This window comes from Eubalaena glacialis, chromosome 7 (genome assembly GCF_028564815.1).
Source record: "Eubalaena glacialis isolate mEubGla1 chromosome 7, mEubGla1.1.hap2.+ XY, whole genome shotgun sequence".
NCBI lineage: Eukaryota > Metazoa > Chordata > Mammalia > Artiodactyla > Balaenidae > Eubalaena > Eubalaena glacialis.
Window position 1 is genome coordinate 44,964,354 of NC_083722.1, and position 23,580 is coordinate 44,987,933.

General features: G+C 39.9%; 1 protein-coding gene across 1 annotated transcript; it reads right to left on the reverse strand.

Moving 5' to 3' along the window:
- Positions 1-504: 504 nt before the first annotated feature.
- Positions 505-22,375, reverse strand: RAB23 (RAB23, member RAS oncogene family). Its single transcript, XM_061195197.1, has 7 exons — positions 22,125-22,375; positions 16,379-16,598; positions 13,700-13,785; positions 7,609-7,765; positions 5,387-5,469; positions 4,489-4,581; positions 505-2,539 (listed from the first exon to the last, which is right to left on the reverse strand). Exons 2-7 carry the CDS (start codon positions 16,531-16,533, stop codon positions 2,400-2,402), a joined length of 714 nt encoding a protein of 237 aa, XP_061051180.1. The 5' UTR covers positions 16,534-16,598; positions 22,125-22,375; the 3' UTR covers positions 505-2,399.
- Positions 22,376-23,580: the final 1,205 nt, after the last annotated feature.

Genomic DNA, 23,580 nt, shown 5'->3' on the forward strand with positions numbered 1-23,580 from the left:
TCAATTCGCGAGGCAGACTGAAAGAGGAAAAGGAATCCTGAGGACTCTGAGACACGGCAGCCACGCCACAGCCAAAAATGAGCCACGACATAGGAAAGCTATTACTGCACAAATGCACAACATCCCGGGGTCTTAGTATTTCTTCAGCATCCACGGTTCATTAGAAATTAGTAGTTAAGTTATTTAAAAGAATTAAAGGCCTCAAGGTGAAAGAATATAATGTCAATTTTGAAGGTTTTTAGAATTGAGAAAGTATTTAACGTATCACTTGTGGCTGATTTTCAGGCCTACTTAATTATTTAAAATGACTAATTATGGTTAGGTAAAATACAGAATTGCAAATTAAAAATTCAAATGTGTAACAAAGATCTCTCTTCAGTTCTTGTTTTAAAAAAAAAAGGACAAAACTAAGTACATAAAATTATATTACAAATATCAGGGGAACTGCAACCATCATCAGATTTTTTTTAATATAGAAAAATAACAAACTTCTACCCACACACATTTAATTCATGTGAAATAGAACGACAACATTTTATATAACGTGATTTTTCTGCTACTAAAGACTATTTGATGCAAAATATATTTTGTGCAAAAATTAAAGGGACTGTATTTCCAGAGAGTAGAAAAGGGAATCACTAGCGGGTACCCATTGTTAGGAACAGAGTTTTTCCCCAACACCTATCCCACTGCCAGCAATGGGAGTGGTGACAACTGGTGACATAAAAATAAACATATTACTTTGAAATAGATAATGCCAGATTATTTCAATATTATGAAAAGCAAACCTTCACTCCTGACCACTTAAAGACATGCCCTACAAAATTCTATTATGTTTTCAACATTAATCTGGACAGGATGAGGGTGGTGCAGATGGAAGACTTAAAAAAAAAAAAAGAACGAGAGAGAGAGAAAACACACAAAAGGAATATATAAAACATTATGCATTTAGTAGAAATAATGAAAAATGACTTTGTGACACATTTTCCAAGAAAAGTTATTTTTACATATATTTAAATCCTGTAAAAACCAGGTATTGCAAGGGGTTAAAAACAAGTCATTGATGAATGATAATCAGTTTTACCAGAGTTCATGCAATTAATTATCTGAGTTGGAAAGCTACTGTCCCAAGTCACAAAATGTATGCTCTGCCACATGATTACATGTTAAAATCACTTATTAAAAGAAATTATTTTGTATTTGGTGCTGACAGAGCTCTTGAGAAAGTGCTATACAAACTGAAGTTTATAGAAATTTTTAAATGATAATCTCAAAATACCATACAAAAAATGTGTAAACAAAAAGATGCTTTAGAGTTGCAGGGCATTATAAAATCCGTAATGTGCTTTAAGACAAAAGATCACCTCTTGTGTATTTAAAAAAATTGTTAGCATAATCCTAAAAGTTCAGAATCGCGTTGTCAACAGCAAAAGGCACTGGGTACAGGGCAGCCACGCTGCACAGGGTGGGGGTCCTGCAGCTGCCAGCTCGAGCCCACCACACATGTGCAGGGACACGAAAAGATTCCGCACGCAACCAGTGCCACCTGGGAGGGGCTCCAGCACTAAGACACTCTTTCATCTACCCTGTCAGAGAGGAAAACTGCTTTTAAAAGAGATTATCAACAGTATAAATTCTGGTAAAGCACTGAAAATTAGGTATGGTATTTTTGGCACAAAAGCATTTTTAAAATCTGAGCTCATTTTGCAAAATATCTGTCTAGAATTTCTCATTTGAAAATAGAAACTTATAACATACACATAAATGTGTAAATGGTTTCATGAATGAATGAGTTAGAGTCTATGTTTCCTTAAACACTGCACACACCTTCTGTTTACTCCAGAACCAGGGATCTGCGTGCGCACGTACCTCCACATTCCACATCTACAGATATTGCACAAGTAACATTGCCAAAGTACACACTAATGCAGTCTGGCAAGATTAGGGTTCGCCTTTCAATATTATTCTTTTCAGTATTCAGATTCAATACTACTTCCTAGAAAAGCCAGACGACCAATTTCAGAGAAAGAACGGTTGCTACCTTTCCTTGACCCATAATATTAAAATCTGTACCAGTATATTTAGGCATTTCATTTACGTTTTCCAGCATTTCAAATTCAGCAAAACCTGTTTTTGATGTTTCTTATAGCATTCCTTCAAAAACAGGAGAAGCTTCGTCTAATGTAAAAAAATTAAAATAAGTCCAGAGGGCAGTAATTTTTCCACCAGAGATCTTGCTCCATTCCAAAAAGCACTGCAGAGCAGTGCTATCTGTTTAAGTCTGTCAGCTTTCAGAGAGCCATTAGGTGCAAAGTCTGCGAAAAAATTGTGTAACATACCGTGACAGCTGGATGTATCTTACTGCACAATATAATTCATTTCTTCCTCCCTGAAGCGTTTTAGGGTATGCTACAGCTGCTAAAAGGATTTCGGTTTTTCTTGGTCCTCTGTCTGTTGGGCCTGAGGTTGATGACATCTCCACCATTAAGGGTACTTGAATTCTGACCCAAGTGACTCCCAGCAGACGTGCTAAAGACACCTGGATAAGTTGAGGGAAAACACAGAGGTTAACACTAACGGGCCTCAGGGTCACCTACTGCAGACTGTGCACCCAGCTTCTTAGTAAATCAGCAACATATGCAAGTATTTACAATTTTAAGCTTTTGTTTTCATTTCATTTAATAGCCAATACACAGGGTTCAAAGTTCAAAGGGAACCAAAGGGGTCACAGTGAAGTCTCTCACTCACCCCAGCCCCTCGCCTAAGGCACACGTATTTAGAGTTCCCACGCATCCCTGCAGTGATGTTGTACACACATGTAGGCTGAAGTGCACATATGGTCTTCTTTCCTCCCTTTGTGTGCTTCTCTACACACTCTTTTCACTAACAATCTATTTTTGAAATTTGGAATCTGTAAATATGATAATTTTAATAACTTCACTTACTAATTTTACATCATAGAACTTCCTCAACAGTACCTGCCTGTAGTTAACAACAGAATTTGTGATATGTCATGTTGATAAAGATACTGCGTATGTAAGAGCCAGTAGTGATGTCAGATGTTCCTATCCAGGCTAAAACAACAGCAAAATGGTCTGCAGATACTCAAAGTGGTGAGCAGACAAAAGGGATGAACTAAGAAAAACTTTCAACTGTTAGAGTTTTCATTTTGAACGATGTTGGTTCTAAAATGTAATCTCCAGTTTATGGGCTATTTATCGTCCACGATACACAAGACTCTGGGCCAGAGACACTATGAGCGACGCAAAGACTACTAAGACTGATTCCTGCCCCCAGTAAGCTTACAATCTGATGAGTGAGGTGATGCACTACAAACAGGCAGTGATGCTACAGGACACTCTATGTTAAGTGTCACAAAAAAGACAAGATCCCACAGATGGTATAGGAAGGGTCAACCACATCTAATTCATAAGAAAGGACAAACTACATGGAGGGACTGGACCCCTGGCAATGCCCTGCACTCAGGCCTCTGTTCATTTAAGAGAAGTGAAGGCTGTGCTTCAGCCAGACAGATAGCCGAGAGCTTTCTCCATAGACCTTGAGGGATGCACAGTTCTCAACAGAAGGTGGGAAGGGGAGGCCATTCTTAATGGAAAAGCCAAAATGAGCAAAGGGATAAGTAAGACAGCCCTAGGCAGGCTCAAGAAACAGCGGGCCCTGTGGTGGAACCGTAAACAGGGTACATTACAAAAGTGGGGCACGAGGCCGCACAGGAAGGATGGACCAAACTGTCTTTAAATGCTGGGATGAAGAGAGCCTGCATTGAATGTGTTCCACAACCAGAATCTATCAAAGGGCTTTAATCAGCAGACTGGAAGGAGACAGGGTGGGCCCAGGAGACCAGACCAGACAGCGGCTTATAACAACTGCCCTGTCGTTTCTCAGAGCATGTGAGGTGTCTGACAGTAGGAACATATGCAATAAAAAGGGCAAAGTAAGAAAAGTTAAAACAGGCCAAGAAAATGCTGTGTGTGTGTGTGTGTGTGTGTGTGTGTTTGTGTGTGTAGTGAGGAGTGGGGTGCAGGCAGGAGGTCCTTAGGACAGAGGACCGGCGCCCATCCTCCCAGAAGCCATGGCCAAAAGTAAGACACGGACAGGTGCTTCCTGTTCTCCAGGAAATACTAAACTCTGCTGGCATCTCACGTTAAAAATCAGGATGAGTGCTCAGCAAGGTGGCAGGAAAGGGGAAAGGTGTGGAGATGGTGCAAGTGTCAAGTCAGAGAAACAAGTGTTCAAAAAGGACAGACCTTTAGAAAATTCATCAGTTAAAAAATCTTTTAACTCAATATACCTTTTAATGAGAGCTGATACTACTAAATTTAATAATCACTCATCTCACGCTTTCCAGTCACATTTCTTAAAGAAATGAGCATACTGTATTTAAAAAAAACCCAGTAAGTATGATAATAATGAATGGAAAATAAATTTACCAGGTAAACATAGGGCTAAAACTTCCTGGGTACTTACCAATTTTGTTACTACTTGAATGCATTGATTCAGGATCCTCAGCTATTTGTTGTTTAAGCTTTTGAAGATATTTTTCAGCCAAATATTTAAAAACTGGAATGAAAACAAAACCAAAAACCTTGCCAGGTCAGTATAATTATGTACGTAAAACCTGTTCTTTCACATCACTTACTATAATATTTATACTTACAAAACAAATTTAAAATTAGAAGTATACAATCTAGTTGAAAAAATTCAACTTCTAAAAATTATCTGAGTAATACCTAATTACAATGGTAATACTAATAAATATATAGCAGCATTTTATTAGTCAAGAAATAAAATATTACTTGTAGACTAATATTCAGCAACACTAAACTGACTCAGTCTTAAAAAGACTCTTTCTTTAGCTGAAAAGCACTATTCAGGGGACACTGGAGCAACAGCTGAGCTGCAATCTAATAAAATGAGCAGCAGTTCCGGAATGAGAAGAATAACCACCATCTTTCTCTAATCTCACTTTCTTAAACTAGGAAACACTATTAAACAAGTTAAGGTCACTGTAGCTACCCAGTGGGGTGTCCACCACTGTGGGGTTCTAACGCAGCAATTTTAGAAGGTACGCTTGAAAAACACACACGCATACACGCACACACATAGCCAGTTGTATTTTTAAAGATTAAAAAACAAAACAAAAGCCCACTGGAGTTTTGCTGTAGAGTAACAACTGTTCAAAGACATTAGTAAATAATCAAGGACTCAAACTCAGAGCAGTATCAGCCTTTAAACTTTACTTAATGATACATGGCAAAGAGAAAATTCTATTCTCGTTACAAATACGATTTCTAAACAACAAAAAGAAAAGGCATAAGAAGAATAAACAAACTTCCTGCTGTTAACTGATAAGAAGGCACTTTACCTTCCGTCACGTTCAGATCCTCCTTCACTGAAGTCCTGTAGAATCTCAGCTTCAACTTTTTTGCCAGTGCCTCAGCTTCCTCACTACACATCAATTTGAAAAAAATGCATGTAAAGGTACTTTCCGGGAGCTTGTTTTAGTATATTTACTGCATACAGCCTGAGCACGGCGGTCAGCCCTTCCAGAACCGTTGAGAGCTACACTCAGTGCTTGAGCAGGGTTTTCAGTCGTCACTGCTCTTGGGGGGGTAAACACCAGCCATCTCACTGTAACTGCAAGACACTTTTCTATAAAGTCACTTACTCTAGCCTTAAAATGACTAAATGTCACTTTTCTTTATATAATACTTTAATTTTCTCTCTTCGGTTATTAAAAACACTTGAATTTAATTACACTCTGAAAGTCTTATACTGCATTACCTATTTTACTCTTGTTGGCTACAAAACTACTTTGCTGCCAAAGCCGAAGTCAGTATATTGATGTGTCTAGAACAGTGGACTCCTAATTTTAGTTTCATTATGACTCCCAATTCTCTAAAATATTTCCCAATGATTCTACCACACGCCTCCCCCCCCCCCCACTGTAATCAAGTTGGTCTGTGTCATCAATGACATACATAAGTGATGGCGTGTGACTTTGAGACTCCTATAAGAGGCACTGAGGTTTCCGCCTTGCCCCCTCTGGGATCACGTGCCTGGGGAAGCGGCTGCCACACGCTGAGGACACTCGCAGCCCGAAGGAGAGGCCACCTGCCCATGGCCAAGCGAGGGTGCCATCCCAGAAACAGACCCCCCCCCCCAGCCCCAGTCAAAAGCCTTCCTGTGACCACAGGCCCCGGCAACATATTGACAGCAACCTCATGAAAACCCAGAACCAAGCCACCCAGCTAAGCCACTCCCAAATTCCTGACCCACAAAAACTGTGACATAATAAATGTTTGTTGTTTTAAACTACTAAGTTTTGGGCTAATCTGTTATATGGCAACAGATAACTAATACAAGAACTTATAAAAAAATAAGGTAAAAACCAAGTAAGTATTTTCAAAGCCAGCAAAACGTTAATAATGCAGTAAACAAATACTTACACAGAGAAATTACCTGGATGCCAAACTCTGTTCACAAATATGAGCATAATGGTTCTGGGTATATAAAACAATATGAATCTGAACTGCTTACCTATTTAAACTCATCAACATACTTATGCTAGATATTAAAACATCTAGGGATGTCTTCCTTTTTATTTATTTATTTTTTTATTTTTTTTTTTTTATTTTTTTATTTTTTTAATTTTTATTTATTTTTATTTATCTATTCATGGCTGTGTTGGGTCTTCATTTCTGTGCGAGGGCTTTCTCTAGTCGCGGCGAGCGGGGGCCACTCTTCATCGCGGTGCACGGGCCTCTCACTATCGCGGCCTCTCTCGTTGCGGAGCACAGGCTCCAGACGTGCAGGCTCAGTAGTTGTGGCTCACGGGCCTACTTGCTCTGCTGCATGTGGGATCCTCCCAGACCAGGGCTCGAACCCGTGTCCCCTGCATTGGCAGGCAGAGTCTCAACCACTGCGCCACCAGGGAAGCCCCTGGATGTCTTCCTTTTTAAATTTACTCATTTATTTATTTTTGGCTGCGTTGGGTCTTTGTTGCTGCACGCGAGCTTTCTCTAGTTGAGTTGAGCGGGGGCTACTCTTCGTTGCGGTGCGTGGGCTTCTCATTGAGGTGGCTTCTCTTTGCTGCAGAGCACGGGCTGTAGGCGTGCAGGCTTCAGTAGTTGTGGCTCGCGGGCCCTAGAGCGCAGGTTCAGTAGTTGTGGCGCACGGGCTTAGTTGCTCCGCAGCATGTGGGATCTTCCCGGACCAGGGATTGAATCCATGTCCCCTGCACTGGCAGGTGGATTCTTAACCACTGCACCACCAGGGAAGTTCCGGGATGTTTCTCTTAACATTCTTACTCTGTCTAGATTTGACTTCGCATGAGGAGTTGGATTTGAGCTGCAAGGACCTGGAATTCTAAAAGGGCTTTCAAAATGTACTCCTTTAATTTTCTTTACTTCTGATTCAGTGTGAACGTTTTTTAACCCAAACCAATCACACAATAGCTCACAGAAATTTTTAAGTATAAGGCAGTCTTTTTAAAAACTTTCCTAAATTTTTTAAGTGTATGCAAAAACTAAAATAGGTTTTAGCTTTACAGAATTACAGCCACCCCCTCAACAGTAGCCACCTTACTTCTTTATACAAGAGTCATCAAGGAGATCGATCTTGTTTTGTACAAGTACAGTTGGTATATCTCCAACTTCAGCCACCACCTTCTCTCTCCAACTGGAAATCGCGTCAAAAGATTCCCTGTCTGTGGTGGAAAATACAAGCACACAAGCCTGGGCTCCTGTAAGTTCACAAAATAAAAATGTTATTTACATTAATGAAACAATCCTATGCAGGGTGAAGGAAACTTTTACGTATTCAAAACAATTTTTATGTAAATAAATGTTGAACTCATCTTTGTAGCACTGCTTTTTTTTTTTTAATTTAATTTATTTTATTTTTGGATGTGTTGGGTGTTTGTTGCTGCACGGGCTTTTCTCTAGTTGCAGTGTGCGGGGGCTACTCTTCATTGTGGTGCACGGCCTTCTCATTTCAGTGGCTTCTCTTGTTGCAGAGCATGGGCTCTAGGCTTAGTAGTTGTGGCACGCAGGCTCAGTAGCTGCGGCTGGCGGGCTCTAGAGCGCAGGCTCAGTAGTTGTGGCACACGGGCTTAGTTGCTCCGTGGCATGTGGGATCTTCCCAGACCAGGACTCGAACCCATGTCTCCTGCATTGGCAGGTGGATTCTTAACCACTGTGCCACCAGGGAAGCCCTATTTCTTAACATATAAACTCTATTTTCTAATTCAAAGAACCAATTTTTACCAAGAACAGTGGTTCTCAAATTTGTGCAAGTGCCGAAGTACCCTCAAAATTATACACATTCCTTGTGGAACACCACAAAATACTGATATATTTAATAACACTGTAAAAGCCACAGAGAACAGTAAACTAGGCATGAATGACAGAGTTGCTGAGTTCTTCTCGTTAATATCTGTCACCTGCTTCTTAATTTCTTCTGGCACAGATTTAAGAAAAGTCTATGAGAAAAAAAATCATAATTTTCTCATTCTATTTACTTTTTAAAAAAAATCTATATTATTTTATTTTAGTAGCAGAATACCAGCAATGCTAAAGAATGTAATTTAGGAACCAGTGCCAAGAGTAAAATATTTATATATAGTAGAGAGGAAAAGAGTTTTAGTTTTTCATCCTCTTTAACTGCATAATTCCCATACCATACTCACTGACAATACTTTAACTATCAACTATCACATTAGGTTGATAATATCTCATTTTAAAAATAAGCATCAACCTTCTGTAAGAGGGTTTTTACCAATGATTTGCTGTTGAATCAGGCAGCACAGTGACAAAAACAGGTGAGAAGAGAAAATCATCCTGGAGTCAAGAGGGTTCCTCACTGCTACTCCTTCCTTCCAGATACCCCAGGTGTAAGAGTTTCCTACTAAGACTCAAGACACACATACCTGGGCTACCTAAGACACTCTAGGGCCAAAAAAGGTTTGTTTATCACCTGAGGGAATATGGCAGAAACCCAAAGAACAATTACTGAAGGAAAAAACCAGCAGTTCACTATGACTGTAAAAGCAGAGGCTTCTCTCCTCTAGATCAGGCTTTGGACCAAAGAATAAATTAATTATGCAAAACTGAGGGGTGGGGGACAGGCAGATTGATAGACACAGCCTGAGACTTGCTCAGAATTGAAGGAGAAGTAAAACTGAAGAGATCACACCAGCATATTGGACAACAAATTTATATTTACTTGAACTCTAACATTTACTTAAACTACAAATAAAACATTATTTAATCATACTTTAAGAAACTGTTTTTTGGGGACCTCCCTGGCGGTCCAGTGGTTAAGACTCCACCTTCCAATGCAGGGGGTGCGGGTTCGATCCCTGGTCGGGGAGCTAAGATCCCACATACCTCGGGGCCAAAAAACCAAACATAAAACAGAAGCACTATTGTAACAAATTCAATAAAGGCTTTAAAAAACGGTCCACATCAAAACAAACAAACAAAAATCTTAAAAAAAAAAAAAGAAACTTTTTTATTATAAAATTCTGTTAGCTTTAAACCTAGAATTTTATATCAGTCAAGTGTCATTTAAATTTGAGGGTCCAATAAGGTATTTCCAAGTATACAAGGTCTCAGACACACAAAAAAACACTTATTAGAGAAGATGTTAAAAAAAACAAAACAAAAACAACTAACAAACAAAAAAAACTAAGCAGATGGTGCCAGACATATGGGCAGTAAGAATGATTAACTAAGAAAAGCACAATTTTGTTTGAAAAATCAAGGATCAAAGGATAAAAGAAAAAGTCTGTCCACAAAACCCAAAATTATTTAGTGGGGGACTGGGTGGAGAGACCACACTGGGCGGGATGGGCCGCAGTGCCCTCTGAGGAGGAGGAGGAGGGACCTGGATTCAGTTAAGCCACCAGAGAGGTGAGCACGGTGCCCCCTCCCCACAGGTGCCCTGTGTGTTCCCCGCCCCGACCCTCCAGCACGGGCTGCAGGGGGCGCTCTGCTCTTCTGCCAGGGGTGGTCTAGCACACCCCCTAAGGGGATGCCTGGGGAGGGGTGAGGGGGGATAAAAACCTCAGCTTCCCTGGGGTGGGGTCACCCTGAGGCGCGTCTCCCCACCCGCAGTAGTAACTGGCTCATTACTGCACCCTTTATGCACGGTTCTCCCTTCTTTCCCTGGCCTCTCACTTCTACATCCCACACCCACCCAGCTGTGTGTGTGTGCGTGTGGGGGGAGGTGTAAAATGACCCTAAAAAAATAATAAAATAAATTAAAATGACCCCACACTGCTCTCCCTTCTTTTTCTTCCTTGGACCTCTAGCTCTGTGTTAGTACCAGCCATCTTTGGGAAAGTTGTTTTAATTTCTCTGTTGTTAATATTGAAAGGCAGCTAGTGTTTTCTACCCATATATTTTACAAAGACCTTTATTTTCCTACTACTCAATCTTCCTTCAATACTACCTACCCTAAAAATTGCACCACTGGAAAAGTTTCTTCATTATCATAGATAACAGTAAGTCACCCATAAATGGATCACTTCTAACAGTTAATAAACTACCTCACTTGTCCATGCATCAGAAATACAGAGCTCTGAATAAATTTTTGGTGTCAATGATAAGATCACCAATAGCAAGTATTTACTCCTCCTTAATAAGATCATTCCAAAAAAGTCACTATATTTTAATGCAATTCAGAAAATACTCTCCAAGACACATAATGTGCAGAGAGTAATTCTATCCTCAAATCACTGACAGATCCTACAAAATCGTCTGTAGGCTGGTCCTGAGTGTGGCTGACAGCAGCATCAGTGTCACCTGGGAGGCTGTAGAAATGCAGACTCTCAGAGCCACCCACAGATCTACAGAATTCAGTTTGCATTTTAATGAGCTCCCCAGGGGATTCCTGGGCACAGTCAAGTTTAAGAAACACTGCTCTAGCGAACATGGCAAAGGCTTTAAAAATACTATTATAGATACTACTCAGGATTTAAAATGCTGTCCCTTATTCTTTTTGACATTCTATACAATCTAAAGCACATAAATTATTCAATGAACCAATCTGTCACAGATTCCATGCTCACATAATTTCAAAACAAACCTCAGACTTGCATAGTCTAATTCTGTTGTTCCTTAATTCTTGCATTTATAATTATAACTTATAACTAGCTTCTTGTCCAGAGCTATTTCATTTCCAACAATTTATATTCATTTATATTTGTGAAAAAAAATTATTTTTTAAGAAAATAAGGGTTTCCTTCTACTTATGTGCATGATCTCAAATAATAGGTCTCAAGTCTATAATCTAATTTACATATACTTAGAAGCATTTTTTTTCTGAGAACCAAGTCACAGTAAAAAACTGTAATAAAAATCTACTTCTTTCTGTACTAAGTACGGTTTCTACTGCCTAGGGTGGACTTTCTTAAGGGTTTAACAGGAGTCATCTGGGCTCCCAAAGGCTTCCTAATATGATCTGTGCTCTGTTCTAACCTACTGATAAGGAGATCATGTTTCCACATGTCTCACTGTACAATTAAGCCAGCATTCTAAGAACATAATGATGCCTTGGAGCAATGGTCTTGCTATAATTGGTCTTTTAAATGAATTACAATAAATTTTTTCTTTTTTAAATATAATTTTTATGCATCTTGAATAACACATTTTTAGGACATAAGTCAGTAGGTCATAATTTTATAAGGCATAGTGTTTCTATCACTAAATCTCTATCTTAACTCATTCCGCCCACCTTACCTTTTCTTCCTACTCTTTATTTAATTATATCGTCATCTGAATCTATACTAGTAGCAGATATTACCTGGTGCCTAGCCGCCATCCAGTGCCCCGTCCCCCAGAACACCTCTCCCCCTCTGTACAGTAGCCTATGGTTTAGGCAGCTAAACTTCCCTCTGCCTTGGGGGAGCCCCAAGTGCGCCAAGCCCATTAGGGCAATCACCTTCCTCTGACTACTCACTGTAATCTGGTCAAAGGTGGTCTAATCAGATAAAATCTCTGGACTTTTGGTCCACTGTTGTGGGAAGTAACCCTCGGTCCCCAAGAATGTGAACAAAAAGCACTGCCGAAGGTAGCAAACTTGCAGACAAGAGGAAAATCAGCATGAGGAGGAACCCCACACGGGGAGGCGGCCAGCCAGCAGAATCAGCAAGGTTAGAGTCCCAACAAACCACAAATGAAAGCTACTCCCAGTAACAAGTCAACAGACGCTAAATAAGTCGGTTTGAAATTGCTTTTCTGCTGTCAGCAACCAAAAGCACTCTGATAGAACCTCAAAAAAAAAAAAGCATATAAGTCCAATATGCCATTTCTCAAATTCCTGTAACATTGCCACTGTTTGTTCCTTAATTCAAATAGGGATGTGAGGGAAAAAGCTGAAGCTTAAGACCTGTCTCAGTATCCACCCTCTTTGCCATTTTAACATAGTTGGCTAAAAAACGTTACATTTTAAGAAAAACTTTTAACAGATCTATTTATACACTTAAGATTGCTTTAAGTTAAAATGTTAAACACAGGGAACTCAATGCTGTTTAAAGCCTTTTAGTCCAAATGAAACAAAGTGAAAAGAAATTTGAACATCAAAGTGAAAAGAAATTTGAACATCATCCATATAAATTAAGATGGAAATACTAACAATTATGGGCTCTCTTTTTAGTTTCTGGCAAAGAATGTTTTTTGTAAACATATGAAAGAGAAACGGTATGATTCATGGACATCTAACAAGTTAAAACAAGAAGTCTGCAACAAACTGGATGAGTCAAGTTAAAAAAATTAGAAGATAATAATGTTGAACAAAGTCTTACGGCAGTGGATATTAAAATATGTTTAGCTACCTGGTCTTTTTCTTTAAATTAGGGACCCAAATGAGCTACTTAACTGTACAGTTCCAACGTTTTCTCCTTTTTATTCATATACGAATCAAATCATTTTGACATTTGACCAGTTTTGTCTTTTTTTAAGTTAAACTTTATTTTGAGATAATTGTAGACTCACACAGTTTTGTCCTTTTAAATTAGAGAGACATAATGATAATATTTTCTCCAAAAAGAACCATATTAGTTAAAAAGTAATACTGCCACATCACATTGTCAAAAACTTAAAAAGAAATAACCCAGCCTATTTTTTTCCACACAAAAAGAACATGTATTTTATGCTGAGAATTTAGAGAAGAAAGCTAGGTAGGTAAAAAGAGGCATTTCCCCCAGTTTATTTAAGTCTTAGATCCTATCATTGTAGCTCTTCCCTTTCACATGTATGTCATACTTCCCTGAACTCGTATAGCCTAGAGAAGGCTTTACCCACATTAAATATCATAACAAAATGCCATCTTGTCTGCCAGGGCTTTATTTTTTCTTATGTTAGTTTCCACTCAGACTATGTAGTCATTTCCCTGTAGTCAGAGAAGACTTTTCACAACTTCTGACTTATTAGGTCTGGGAATGCCTATATGAGTCATGTAATTCTAAGGCAGAGATAAACAGTCTATAGCACAGAGTATTATTTACCACCCAACAAGATCTTTAGAAGAATAATAGCCTGGGGTTTTAAAAAATACTTTGGAATTAATTTAAATATTCTTAAAGAGAAATTCTTCTATGGGAAACAAGAAAAGCAAAGTTCTTTGTTCAGCTAAAAGAACATGTCAAAACAAACTAAAGACACCCATGATTTACCTCGATAGTAGGCCTTTGTTATTGCATCAAACTCCTCTTGACCTGCCGTATCCCATAACATGAGCCTGACGTCTTCATCATTAACTCTGAAACAAGAGATGAATGTATTTCATATACAAAGGAAATGTCTGTATTTTATTTTTCAAATCTGGAGGTATTAAAATTACATTGTTGGGCTTCCCTGGTGGTGCAGTGATTAAGAATCCACCTGCCTATGCAGGGGACACGGGTTCAAGTCCTGATCCGGGAAGATCCCACATGCCGCAGAACAACTAAGCCCGTGTGCCACAACTACTGAGACTGCGCTCTAGAGCCTGTGAGCCACAACTACTGAGCCCATGTGCCACAACTACTGAAGCCCGTGCACCTAGAGTCCGTGCTCCGCAACAAGAGAAGTGACCGCAATGAGAAGCCCGCGCACCGCAACAAAGAGTAGCCCCTGCTCGCCACAACTAGAGAAAACCCGTGTACAGCAACAAAGACCCAACGCAGCCAAAAATAAATAAACAAACAAATAAATAAATTTATTTATTTATTTTAAAAAAACAACTACATTGCTGGTTTCACTCTGAAAAAGTCTGAGTGCTTTTAAATGCTGATACCATTACCAACAGTGTGAGTAAAGGGTGAAAGACACTCCCCTAAAGCTGTAATTTTACACGATTTGGATTCATCTGTCATGTTTTTTCCTTCAACCACAGTCACAGATACTGGTGGCTCTAAGACTAGCATCCGAGGGGTCCACGCCTGAGGATTCAACCAACTGCAGATAGAAAATATTTGGAAAAAAAATTCTAGAAAGTTCCAAAAAGCAGAACTTGAATTTACTGTGTGCCTGGCAACTATTTACACAGTATTTACATTATATTAGATATTATAAGTAATCTGGAGATGACTGAAAGTCTATGGGAGCACGTGTGTAGGTTAAATGCAAATACTATGCCATTTTATACAAGGGACTGAGTGCCCGTGGGATCCTGGACACCCACGTTCAGCTGTCCTGGGAAAGGGTTCCCTTAGGTCAGTGCTTGCCCTGCTCCTGCTACCCTATTCTAATGGGGGTAGAATAGTAAGAAAGTAAAGAATCAGCTTACTGCTTGGTTGTCCTTTAACCCCCAAATTAACTCTGTTCTGTCACACCTGTTGTCTTATTCGCAGCCAGTAGTTCTGTTCTACAGAGTCACTGCCAACACTGAATTAGCAAATTCTGAACCATTCCTCTGAGGGAAAATAGCAGGCGGGCGAGGTGCCTGTGAGCCCCTGGTTACAATTTCATCAACTGATCAATATATAACCTTGTTTTTTGCATTGTTCTGTTTAAACACACCTTATTTAATATACACTGTTGATTCATTAACATTGAACCCATGGCCAACAGTACTATAACTGGTGCCTGAACGAAGCTTATCTAATACATGTGTTTTCTCCATAAGGCACGTCACAGCTCACCAGAGGGCACTTCAGCTCTAGGCTTGGGGCCATTTTAAACAGCGAAACTACCAACAAAAAGCACAAAAATGTGGCACAAAAACAGAACATGAAAAGGCCACTCATGTACGGTATGAGAGATGAAACAAAAACGCAGAGGGTCGCCTTGTTCAACCTCAGCCGGACGTGTCTGTATAAATGACTCAAATTTTTTGCTGCTCTGTGCATGTCCACAAATGACCACCAGAGTACTGGGAGTACTAAGTCTGGGGTTACAAATAAATTTTAGCAAGCAGTGAATTTGCAAATATGAAATCCACAAATAATGAGAAGTAACTGCACACTTAAAATATAAATATGGAATCTATGAATAATAAGGGTCAACTGTATACTTAAAATATTAATTTGGTCCAGATAGCAAGTGCAAAAAATAAACGTCATCAAGATTTAAAATGAATCCCCTTAAAATATCTAAGAAAGGAAGCAAACAGAGAAGTATTTTTAAAAAGAGGGTAACAGAATACAGATTATAAATTCAACAATCTTTAAAACAATGAACACAATTATCTTTGATGCTAGTGTCTGGGATAGTTAAATCAGATTTGTTTAATGTTTCTTATTTCTTTGTGATACATTTGAGTTTGTCTCCTACAATTTAAAACATCCTTAAAAGTTCTCAGGACTAATGACAAAAAGTGTTACTTTGATGTGTTTTAGAATCCAATTGGATTTCCTTTTCCCAGGAGTATTTAATCCTCTCAAATCTTTCTCTTATTTCTTTAAAGTAAAAACAAATTATTAATTCTCTAACTTCTATATGCCCAGTTTTAAAAAGAGAAGAGACATTTTACACAAACAGATCCCATAATATAAGAGATGAAAGTTATTCTGCAAGACAGGTAACTTTCCTTCCAAATAAAATAGTGGACAGAAATCTCAGTAGAATCAAGCGTCAGTTTGTGTCTAAGAAGTGCCCAGGGTGCCACCAATAAATATAAAACAGATGTAAGATAGAAAAAGAGAGAAGGAAGAAGTGTAGGAAAAAAAGAAGAAAAAATGAGAGAGGAAGGGAAGAGATGGGGAGGGGGAAAAAAGAAGGCAAAGACACACAAAGGAGTGAATAACTGAAAACCCGCTGCCACTAGACGCCTAGCCTTGGATTGTATTGTACTCAGTTACTATTATTCTGAGCAAACTCTTGGACACAGGTCACAAATCAAAACCGAGAGGATAAAACGGCCAAGTACATACTGTATCTGTCGCTCCAAAAAATCAACTCCGATGGTTTTCTTGTAGTCTTTTGTAAAAATGCCTTTGCAATACCGCTGAATCATACTTGATTTTCCAACTGCGCCATTCCCTACAACCACCATCTTTATGGCCACTTCCATATCTTCCTCCAACATTTTTGGAGTTGAAAAGGTTTCTGTGCCAAATTTAATTCCAGGTGATCCGATCTTCTCTCTCAAATCTGTGGTTTAAAATGAAATTATTTTTTCATGACATAAAAACTATATAAAATAAAATAAGCTATAATTGTTTTATCAAGAAATAATCATAATGAATTGCAAGAATTTTTTTCCGTGATGAAGGCCCTCTCCCCACCCTGTTCAGATAATGTAAATTCTTTGAAAAGAGAGACAATAATACCATTCACTTTTGCATCCTTAACAACAGCAGAATGTATGACTTCCAGGTACCAATAAATGCCTAGATTACATAGTTCTGCCTTTCACTGAGGCTAGAGTATGGGCGTTAAGAGTCGAGGCCTGACTTACTAGTTGCTATTTACTACTGGTTCTGTGCTCTTAGTGAAGTTATTGCTTAACCTCTTGAAGCTTCAGCTTCCTGAGGATATTTACCTCACAGGATTGTTGATCAATGATAGATACAAAGCACTTAGCACAGTGAAAGTTAAGCATTCAAAAATGGTAGTCTCCTATACCATAATAAATCCTCCATGGATAGTTACCACCAAATGGGCAACAAATACAAAATCTAAGGAAACTGCTCTTCATCCTCACAGGTAATAATTAATGTCCCTAGAACAGCACCCTAAGGAAGGGTTTTGTATAATGCTATGCAACCACGTGATAGCATCGGGCTCTTAGTTACAGTGCTTTAGTGTTTAGATTACAATGGATCCTCTACACATCATCTTATACCATGCATTGTTTTCATTAGTTTCAGACTAGTTACAGTTACTCATATAATGAAAGTAACAGAATGTGTATTGTCTGCATTTTAGACTGAAAAGAACAGAAAGCCAACTTCTTCATATTTCTTCTTAAAATTACTAGTTAAGTTCCTGCCTACTTAGCTATTATATTCCAGCTACCTTAACCAAAAATCCATTTATACAACCACTACACAAAACATGTCTGAAATGTGAAGAACATTGCTTTCTTTGCCCCTAATGGAGTCTCAGTAATTGTCCCTAATGCTTCACAAACTTGCACGATTATAAGAAGCATCTAGGAGCACTTGTTAAAGTACAGGTTTTAGGTCTCCACTTCAGACATAACTAAATGATTAAAACAACAAAAAGTATTGCAACAAGAGAAAGAAGATGACAGAAGCAAAAATATGGGTAAATATAGCAGACTTCTCTTAAATGTTCTACGTTACATTTGACAGTTGAAAGAAAAATTATAATACTGTTCAATACGGTTTTCAATATATGTAGAAAAAACATTTAGGACAAGTAATTATATGTGGAAGAGGGGACTTCCCTGGTGGTCTAGTGGTTAAGACTCTGTGCTCCCAATGCAGGGGGCCCGGGTTTGATCCCTGGTCAGGGAACTAGATCCTGCATGCCACGAGCCCGCATGCTGCAACTAAAAAAAGATCCTGCATGCTGCAACAAAGATCCCACATGCTGCAACTAAGACCTGGCACAGCCAAATTAAAAAAAAAAAAATTATACATGGAAGAGGACAAAAGGGAGGTAAGGTTTCTTTACTTCACTTGAACTGGTAAAATGTTGACACCAACAGACTGTGATAAATTACCTATGCAGCTAAACAAGTTACACAAAGAGATACTCAAAAACACTATAAAACACAATAAAACAAAATGAAATTCTAAAAACAGAAAACTATCAGAATCCAATCAACATTTATAGAGCTGTCCACGCAACAACAGCAGAATATACTTCAAGCACCCACTGAACATATACCAAGATAGAACATATTCTAGGCCATCAAACAACCCTCAACAAAAGCAAAATAAAGGGACCACAATGAAATCAAACTAGAAATCAGTAATGGAAAGATAACAGGAAAATCTCCAAACATTTGGAAATTAAAGACACAGATTTCTCAACAACCCATGGGCCAAAGAAGAAGCTCAAGAGAAATTTTAAAAATAACTGAATTGAATTAAAATGAAAATATAATATGTCAAAATTTATGGGACACAGCTAACATACTGCTGAGAGGGAAAATTTACGGCACTAAATGCTTACCTTAGAAAAGAAGAAAAGTCTCAAATCAATAATCTAAGCCCCCACCTCAAAAAACTAGAAAAAGAATCGCAAAATAAACCCAAAGCAAGCAAAAGGATGGGAATAATAAAGAGCAGAAATCAATGAAATTGATATAACCATTAGGAAAATTGAATTTATAACTTTAAAAACTCAAAAAGAAATCTCCAGGCTCAGGTGATTTCACTGGAGAATTCTAACAAACTTTTCAAGAATGATACATACTCTCCCCCGGAATACAGAAGAGGAGAAAACACTCCCTAACTTATTTTATAAAGCCAGCATTATCTTGATACCAGCACCACACCAAGACAGTACAAAAAAGAACACTAGACAAATAACCCCTCATGAACACAAATGCAAAAATCCTCAACAAAATATTAGTAAATTGCATCCAGCAATATATAAAAAGAATAACCGGGACCAAATGGGCTTTATTTGGGAATGCAAGGCTGGTTCAATACTCAAAAATCAATCAGTGTAATCCACCATATTAACAGGGTAAAGAAGAAAAACCACATCAACATCCATTTGTGAAAAAAACTGTCAGCAAACTAGAAACAGAAGAGGACTTCTTCAACCTGATAAAGGGCATCTATTAAAAAAAAAAAAATCTACAGCTAACATCACACTTAATTCTGAAAGACAGATTGAATTCCCCCTTAGACTGAGAACAAGGTAAGGATGTCCACTCTCATTACTCCTGTTTATCATTAGGCCTAGCCAGAGCAACGGGCAACTAAAATACATAAAACGCTTATAGATTAGGGAAAAAACTATCTGTATTCACAGATGACATAATTGTCTATCTAGAAAACTCCAAGGAATCAAACAAACAATCCTGGAACTAATAAGTGAGTTTAGCAAGGACACAGGATACAAGAGCAACACACAACACTCAACTGTATTTCTAATATCCTAACAATGTACAATTTGAAGCCAAAAATTTTTTAAATGATATTTACAATAGTTTCCTCCCAAAATGAAATACTTTGGCATAAATCTAACAAAACATGTACAGGATCTGTATACTGAAAACTACAAAACACTAATGAAACAAAGAAATAAATGGAAAGATATATCATGTTCATAGATTGAAAGATTCAACAAAGTAAAAATAGCAATTCTCCCCAAATTGATCTACGGTTTGATATAATTCCAAAGTACCAGCAGAATATTTCGTAGTTAGAGACAAGCTGATTCTAAACTTTTTATGGAAACGCAAATGAACTAGCATAGCTAAAACAATTTTGAAAAAGAATAAAGTTGGAGAAGATCATGCTACCCAATTTTAAGACACTATAAAACTACATCCATCAAGAAAGTTTGATACTGGCAAAGAGAAAGATACAGAAATCAATGGAACACAACAGAGGGCCAAAACAGAGCCACACAAATACAGCCAATTGATTTTTGACAAAGGTGCAAAACTATTAAATGGAGAAAAGACAGTCTTTTCAACAAATGGTGATGGAACAACTGGACATTCATATGCAAAAAAGTAAACCTTCCCCTAAATCTCACACCTTATATAAATAATTTTAAATAGATTATAGATCTAAATATAAAACTATAATATCTAGAAGATGAAAATCTTCTTGACCTGGGATTAGGTAAAGTTCTTAGACATGCTACCAAAAGATGTACAAAAGGAAATATGGATAAATTAGATTTCATCAAAATTAAAAACATTAGCTCTGTGAAAGACACTGTTAAAACAATGAAAAGAAGCTATAGACTGCAAGAAACTTTTGCAAAACATATCTAACAACCTGTATCCAGAACATATAAAGAACCCTCAAAACTCAACATAAAAAAGAAACTACTGAATTTAAAAATAGGCAAAAGTCTTGGCCAGATACTCACCCAAGATTATATATACCAATTAAGTACATGAAAAGATATTCAACATCTTTAGCCATTAGTTAAAGACACATTAAGACCACGAGATACCACTACATGCCTACTAAAATGGCTAAATTAAAAAATCCGACAATACAAAGTGCTAAGAGAGGAGGTGGAGCAACTGGAACTCTCACATGTTGCTGGTGAGAATGCAAAATGATAGAGCCACTCTGGAAATCAGTGTGACAGTGTCTTACAAAGTTAAACATACTTTATATGATCATGTAATCCCAATCTTAGCAGTACCCTAGAAAAATGAAAACTTATGTTCACACAAAAACCTGTATAGCAATGTTTATAGTAGCTATAGTCATAATCACCAAAAACTGGAAACGATCCAAATGTCCTTCATTGGGAGCACATCCATCTAATAGAATACTACTCAGCAATAAAAAAGAATAAACTGTTGATACATCCAACAACTCAAAGGAATCTCAAAGGCATTATGCTGAGTGAAAGAAGGCTACATGTTGCATGATTCCATTTCTATGACATTCTGGAAAAGATCAGTAATTACCAGGGGTTGGGGTAAGGGAGAGGATAGCATGAATGTTTTGGAGGTGACAGAACTGTTCTAAATTCTGACTGTTATGGTGGTTACATATATCTAAAATTCACAGAACTGCACACCCCCCAACAAAGTCAATTTTACCATATAATAATTTTTAAAATAATAAAATGTAAAGAAAAGTAAGTGGAATCAGATTTTAACACAGGCAGTCTGACTCCTGTGATTATCAGCCACTACTCTACAGCCTTAAAGAACTATACCAAAACAATTAAATTCTTAGAAAATAAGCATAATTCTGAGTACAATACTTTAAAAGCTTGACAGTAACACTTTACATGTGTTCTTTTTCCAAGTTTAATTTTAAAGATTTTGCCAACCAACAGCCGTCCAATACATTAGAAAAGTAAAGGATGAGTTAACTCACTGATCAAAAGGGTGGCTTTTTCATCACAGCCTGTACTTCAGCACAGGTATGATTATAAAAACACTGAAAAACTTCTCAAGTTCAATGAAGTTACCTAGAAGATGTCAGGAGTTACATAAAACCTGGAGAAGTAGACAGCCCTTTTCTGACTGTACTGCCACTGGGATCCCCGAGTGAAGTGACTCTGCGGTAGCCAGTGTCAAGGAGACCGCGTAGTCAGGCTCATTCATATTCGAGCGGAACCCGAGCAACAGCAGGGCTGGGTGGGGCCGCAGGCAGAGAAGGGGCCCGCCGCCTAGGACGGGGTCTGGAAGCCAGGTTGGGGCTTGGGCCCTTTCCCCGCCAGCCCCAACCCACACCTAATGCCCCGTCCCCACCGCCCCGCTGCATCTCCCCGCCCGAGGGCCACCCCAGGGAGGCGGGGGCGCGGGGAGGGGAGGGGGCGCCGGGGGTTGCGCCCACCGCCTGCCGCGGGGACCCGGGCCCCGCACTCGAAGTGCGCGCACGGCGGCCGGGCCGGGGAGGGGCGCCCGGCCTGGAGGCCCCCGCCGAGACCCTGTCCGGCCCCCGGTGGGCACATCCCGGGCCGCGGGGACGGGCGGGTCCTCCGCAGCCAGACCCGGTCGAGGGCGATGAGTGCGGCCAGCCGCCCCGGGCGCGAGCCGCTACTCACCGTCCCCGCGCCGCCCGCCGCCCGCCGCCCGGCGCGACCGCTCCTCCTGGTCGCGGTGTAACCGCCGTCTCCGCCGCCCGGTGCGCCAGCCCCCCGGCAGGGCCTCCGGCCGGCTCGCGCCCTCTTTTGCTCTTTTAAGAATGACTGTGATTTTTTTTCAGGAACTTTATTGGCAGAAGGAATCGGAACCAGCAGATCGCTGCGGCCCCACCGCGGAGGGTAGGGCGCGAGAGACTCGCCTCCCCTCAGCTGCGGACGCCGGGCACTCTGAGCATGCGCCGGACTTTCAGTGCGCACGCGCGCGCCGCCGGCCTCGCCCCGCTGCCCCGCCCCCGAGCTGGCTGAGGCTGAGGGGCGCGGCGTTCCCTGTGAGGCAGCTGGGGCTGGTGGGGTTCCAGGAGGTGGCGGGAGAGGACGCTGCCGAGGAAGGGCGGCAAACGCTTCGCTTCCCCAGTGGTCAGCTTTCAGAGTCCTCACAGGACGTGCCCGCCCTGGATGCACACCTTATAGTCTTGACCGGAGGACATCCAAGTGGCGGAGTGAGCAAAACTGGAGCAAAGTCGAAAACGCACTCGGTCCGTACTCTGTGACTGGACCAAGTGCAAGTCTGCGCTGATTAATAATTCAGAGAACCAAACAGAAATCCAAAAGTTGGCCCCCAAAGCAACCTAAACTTTGCTTCAGTTGTTTTAATGCTGTAAAATAGAATAGAAACAAAGGAAAATACCAAGTGTTGGCGAGGTTGTGGAATAGCTGAATTCTTCCGTCCTGCTGCTGGAATGTAAACTAGAATAACTTTAAAAAACAATTTGGCGTGCTAGTAAAGAAGCATACCCTATGACCTAGTAGTTCCATGTCTATGTGTTCAACCAAGAGAAGCGTGTGCTTACGGGAGCACCAACAATTACCAGAATGTTCACAGACGCATTTGTTTTAATAATCCCAAATGGAAATATCGCAAAAGACCATCAACAATAGAATAAATTAATACATTCACAGTGCTCATATACTGGAATACTACTCAGCAATGAGAAAAGTGACCTGCAACTACAGGCGACAACATGGATGAACTACAGAAACATAAAGCTGAGCATAAAAAGTCAGACACGAAAGTGTTACTGACCAGGGTTCTTGGCCTTCCCTAATCAATAGAAATTGACTAGAGGCCAGATAAGAAATTCAGGCAAGGCTTTATTGGGTCCCCTGCTGTAGCATGGGGGAGAGAACAAGCAACATGTTCCCTTGCTTGCTGGCTTGCTCGCCCGGGGCGGGGGGCGGGCGGGGGTGGTGGTGGCGGGGAGCAAGCTTGTTCCTTATACGGGGTGAGGGTAGGGGTGTATCCAAGGGTTGGGCCGGAGGGGTGGCTTAGGTGGTCTGCCCACCCCTTAGGTGGTGTTGTGTGCAGGGGGCATGCGCAGTACCCTGCTTTTGCTCCAGGCTCTTCAAAAGTGGCAGT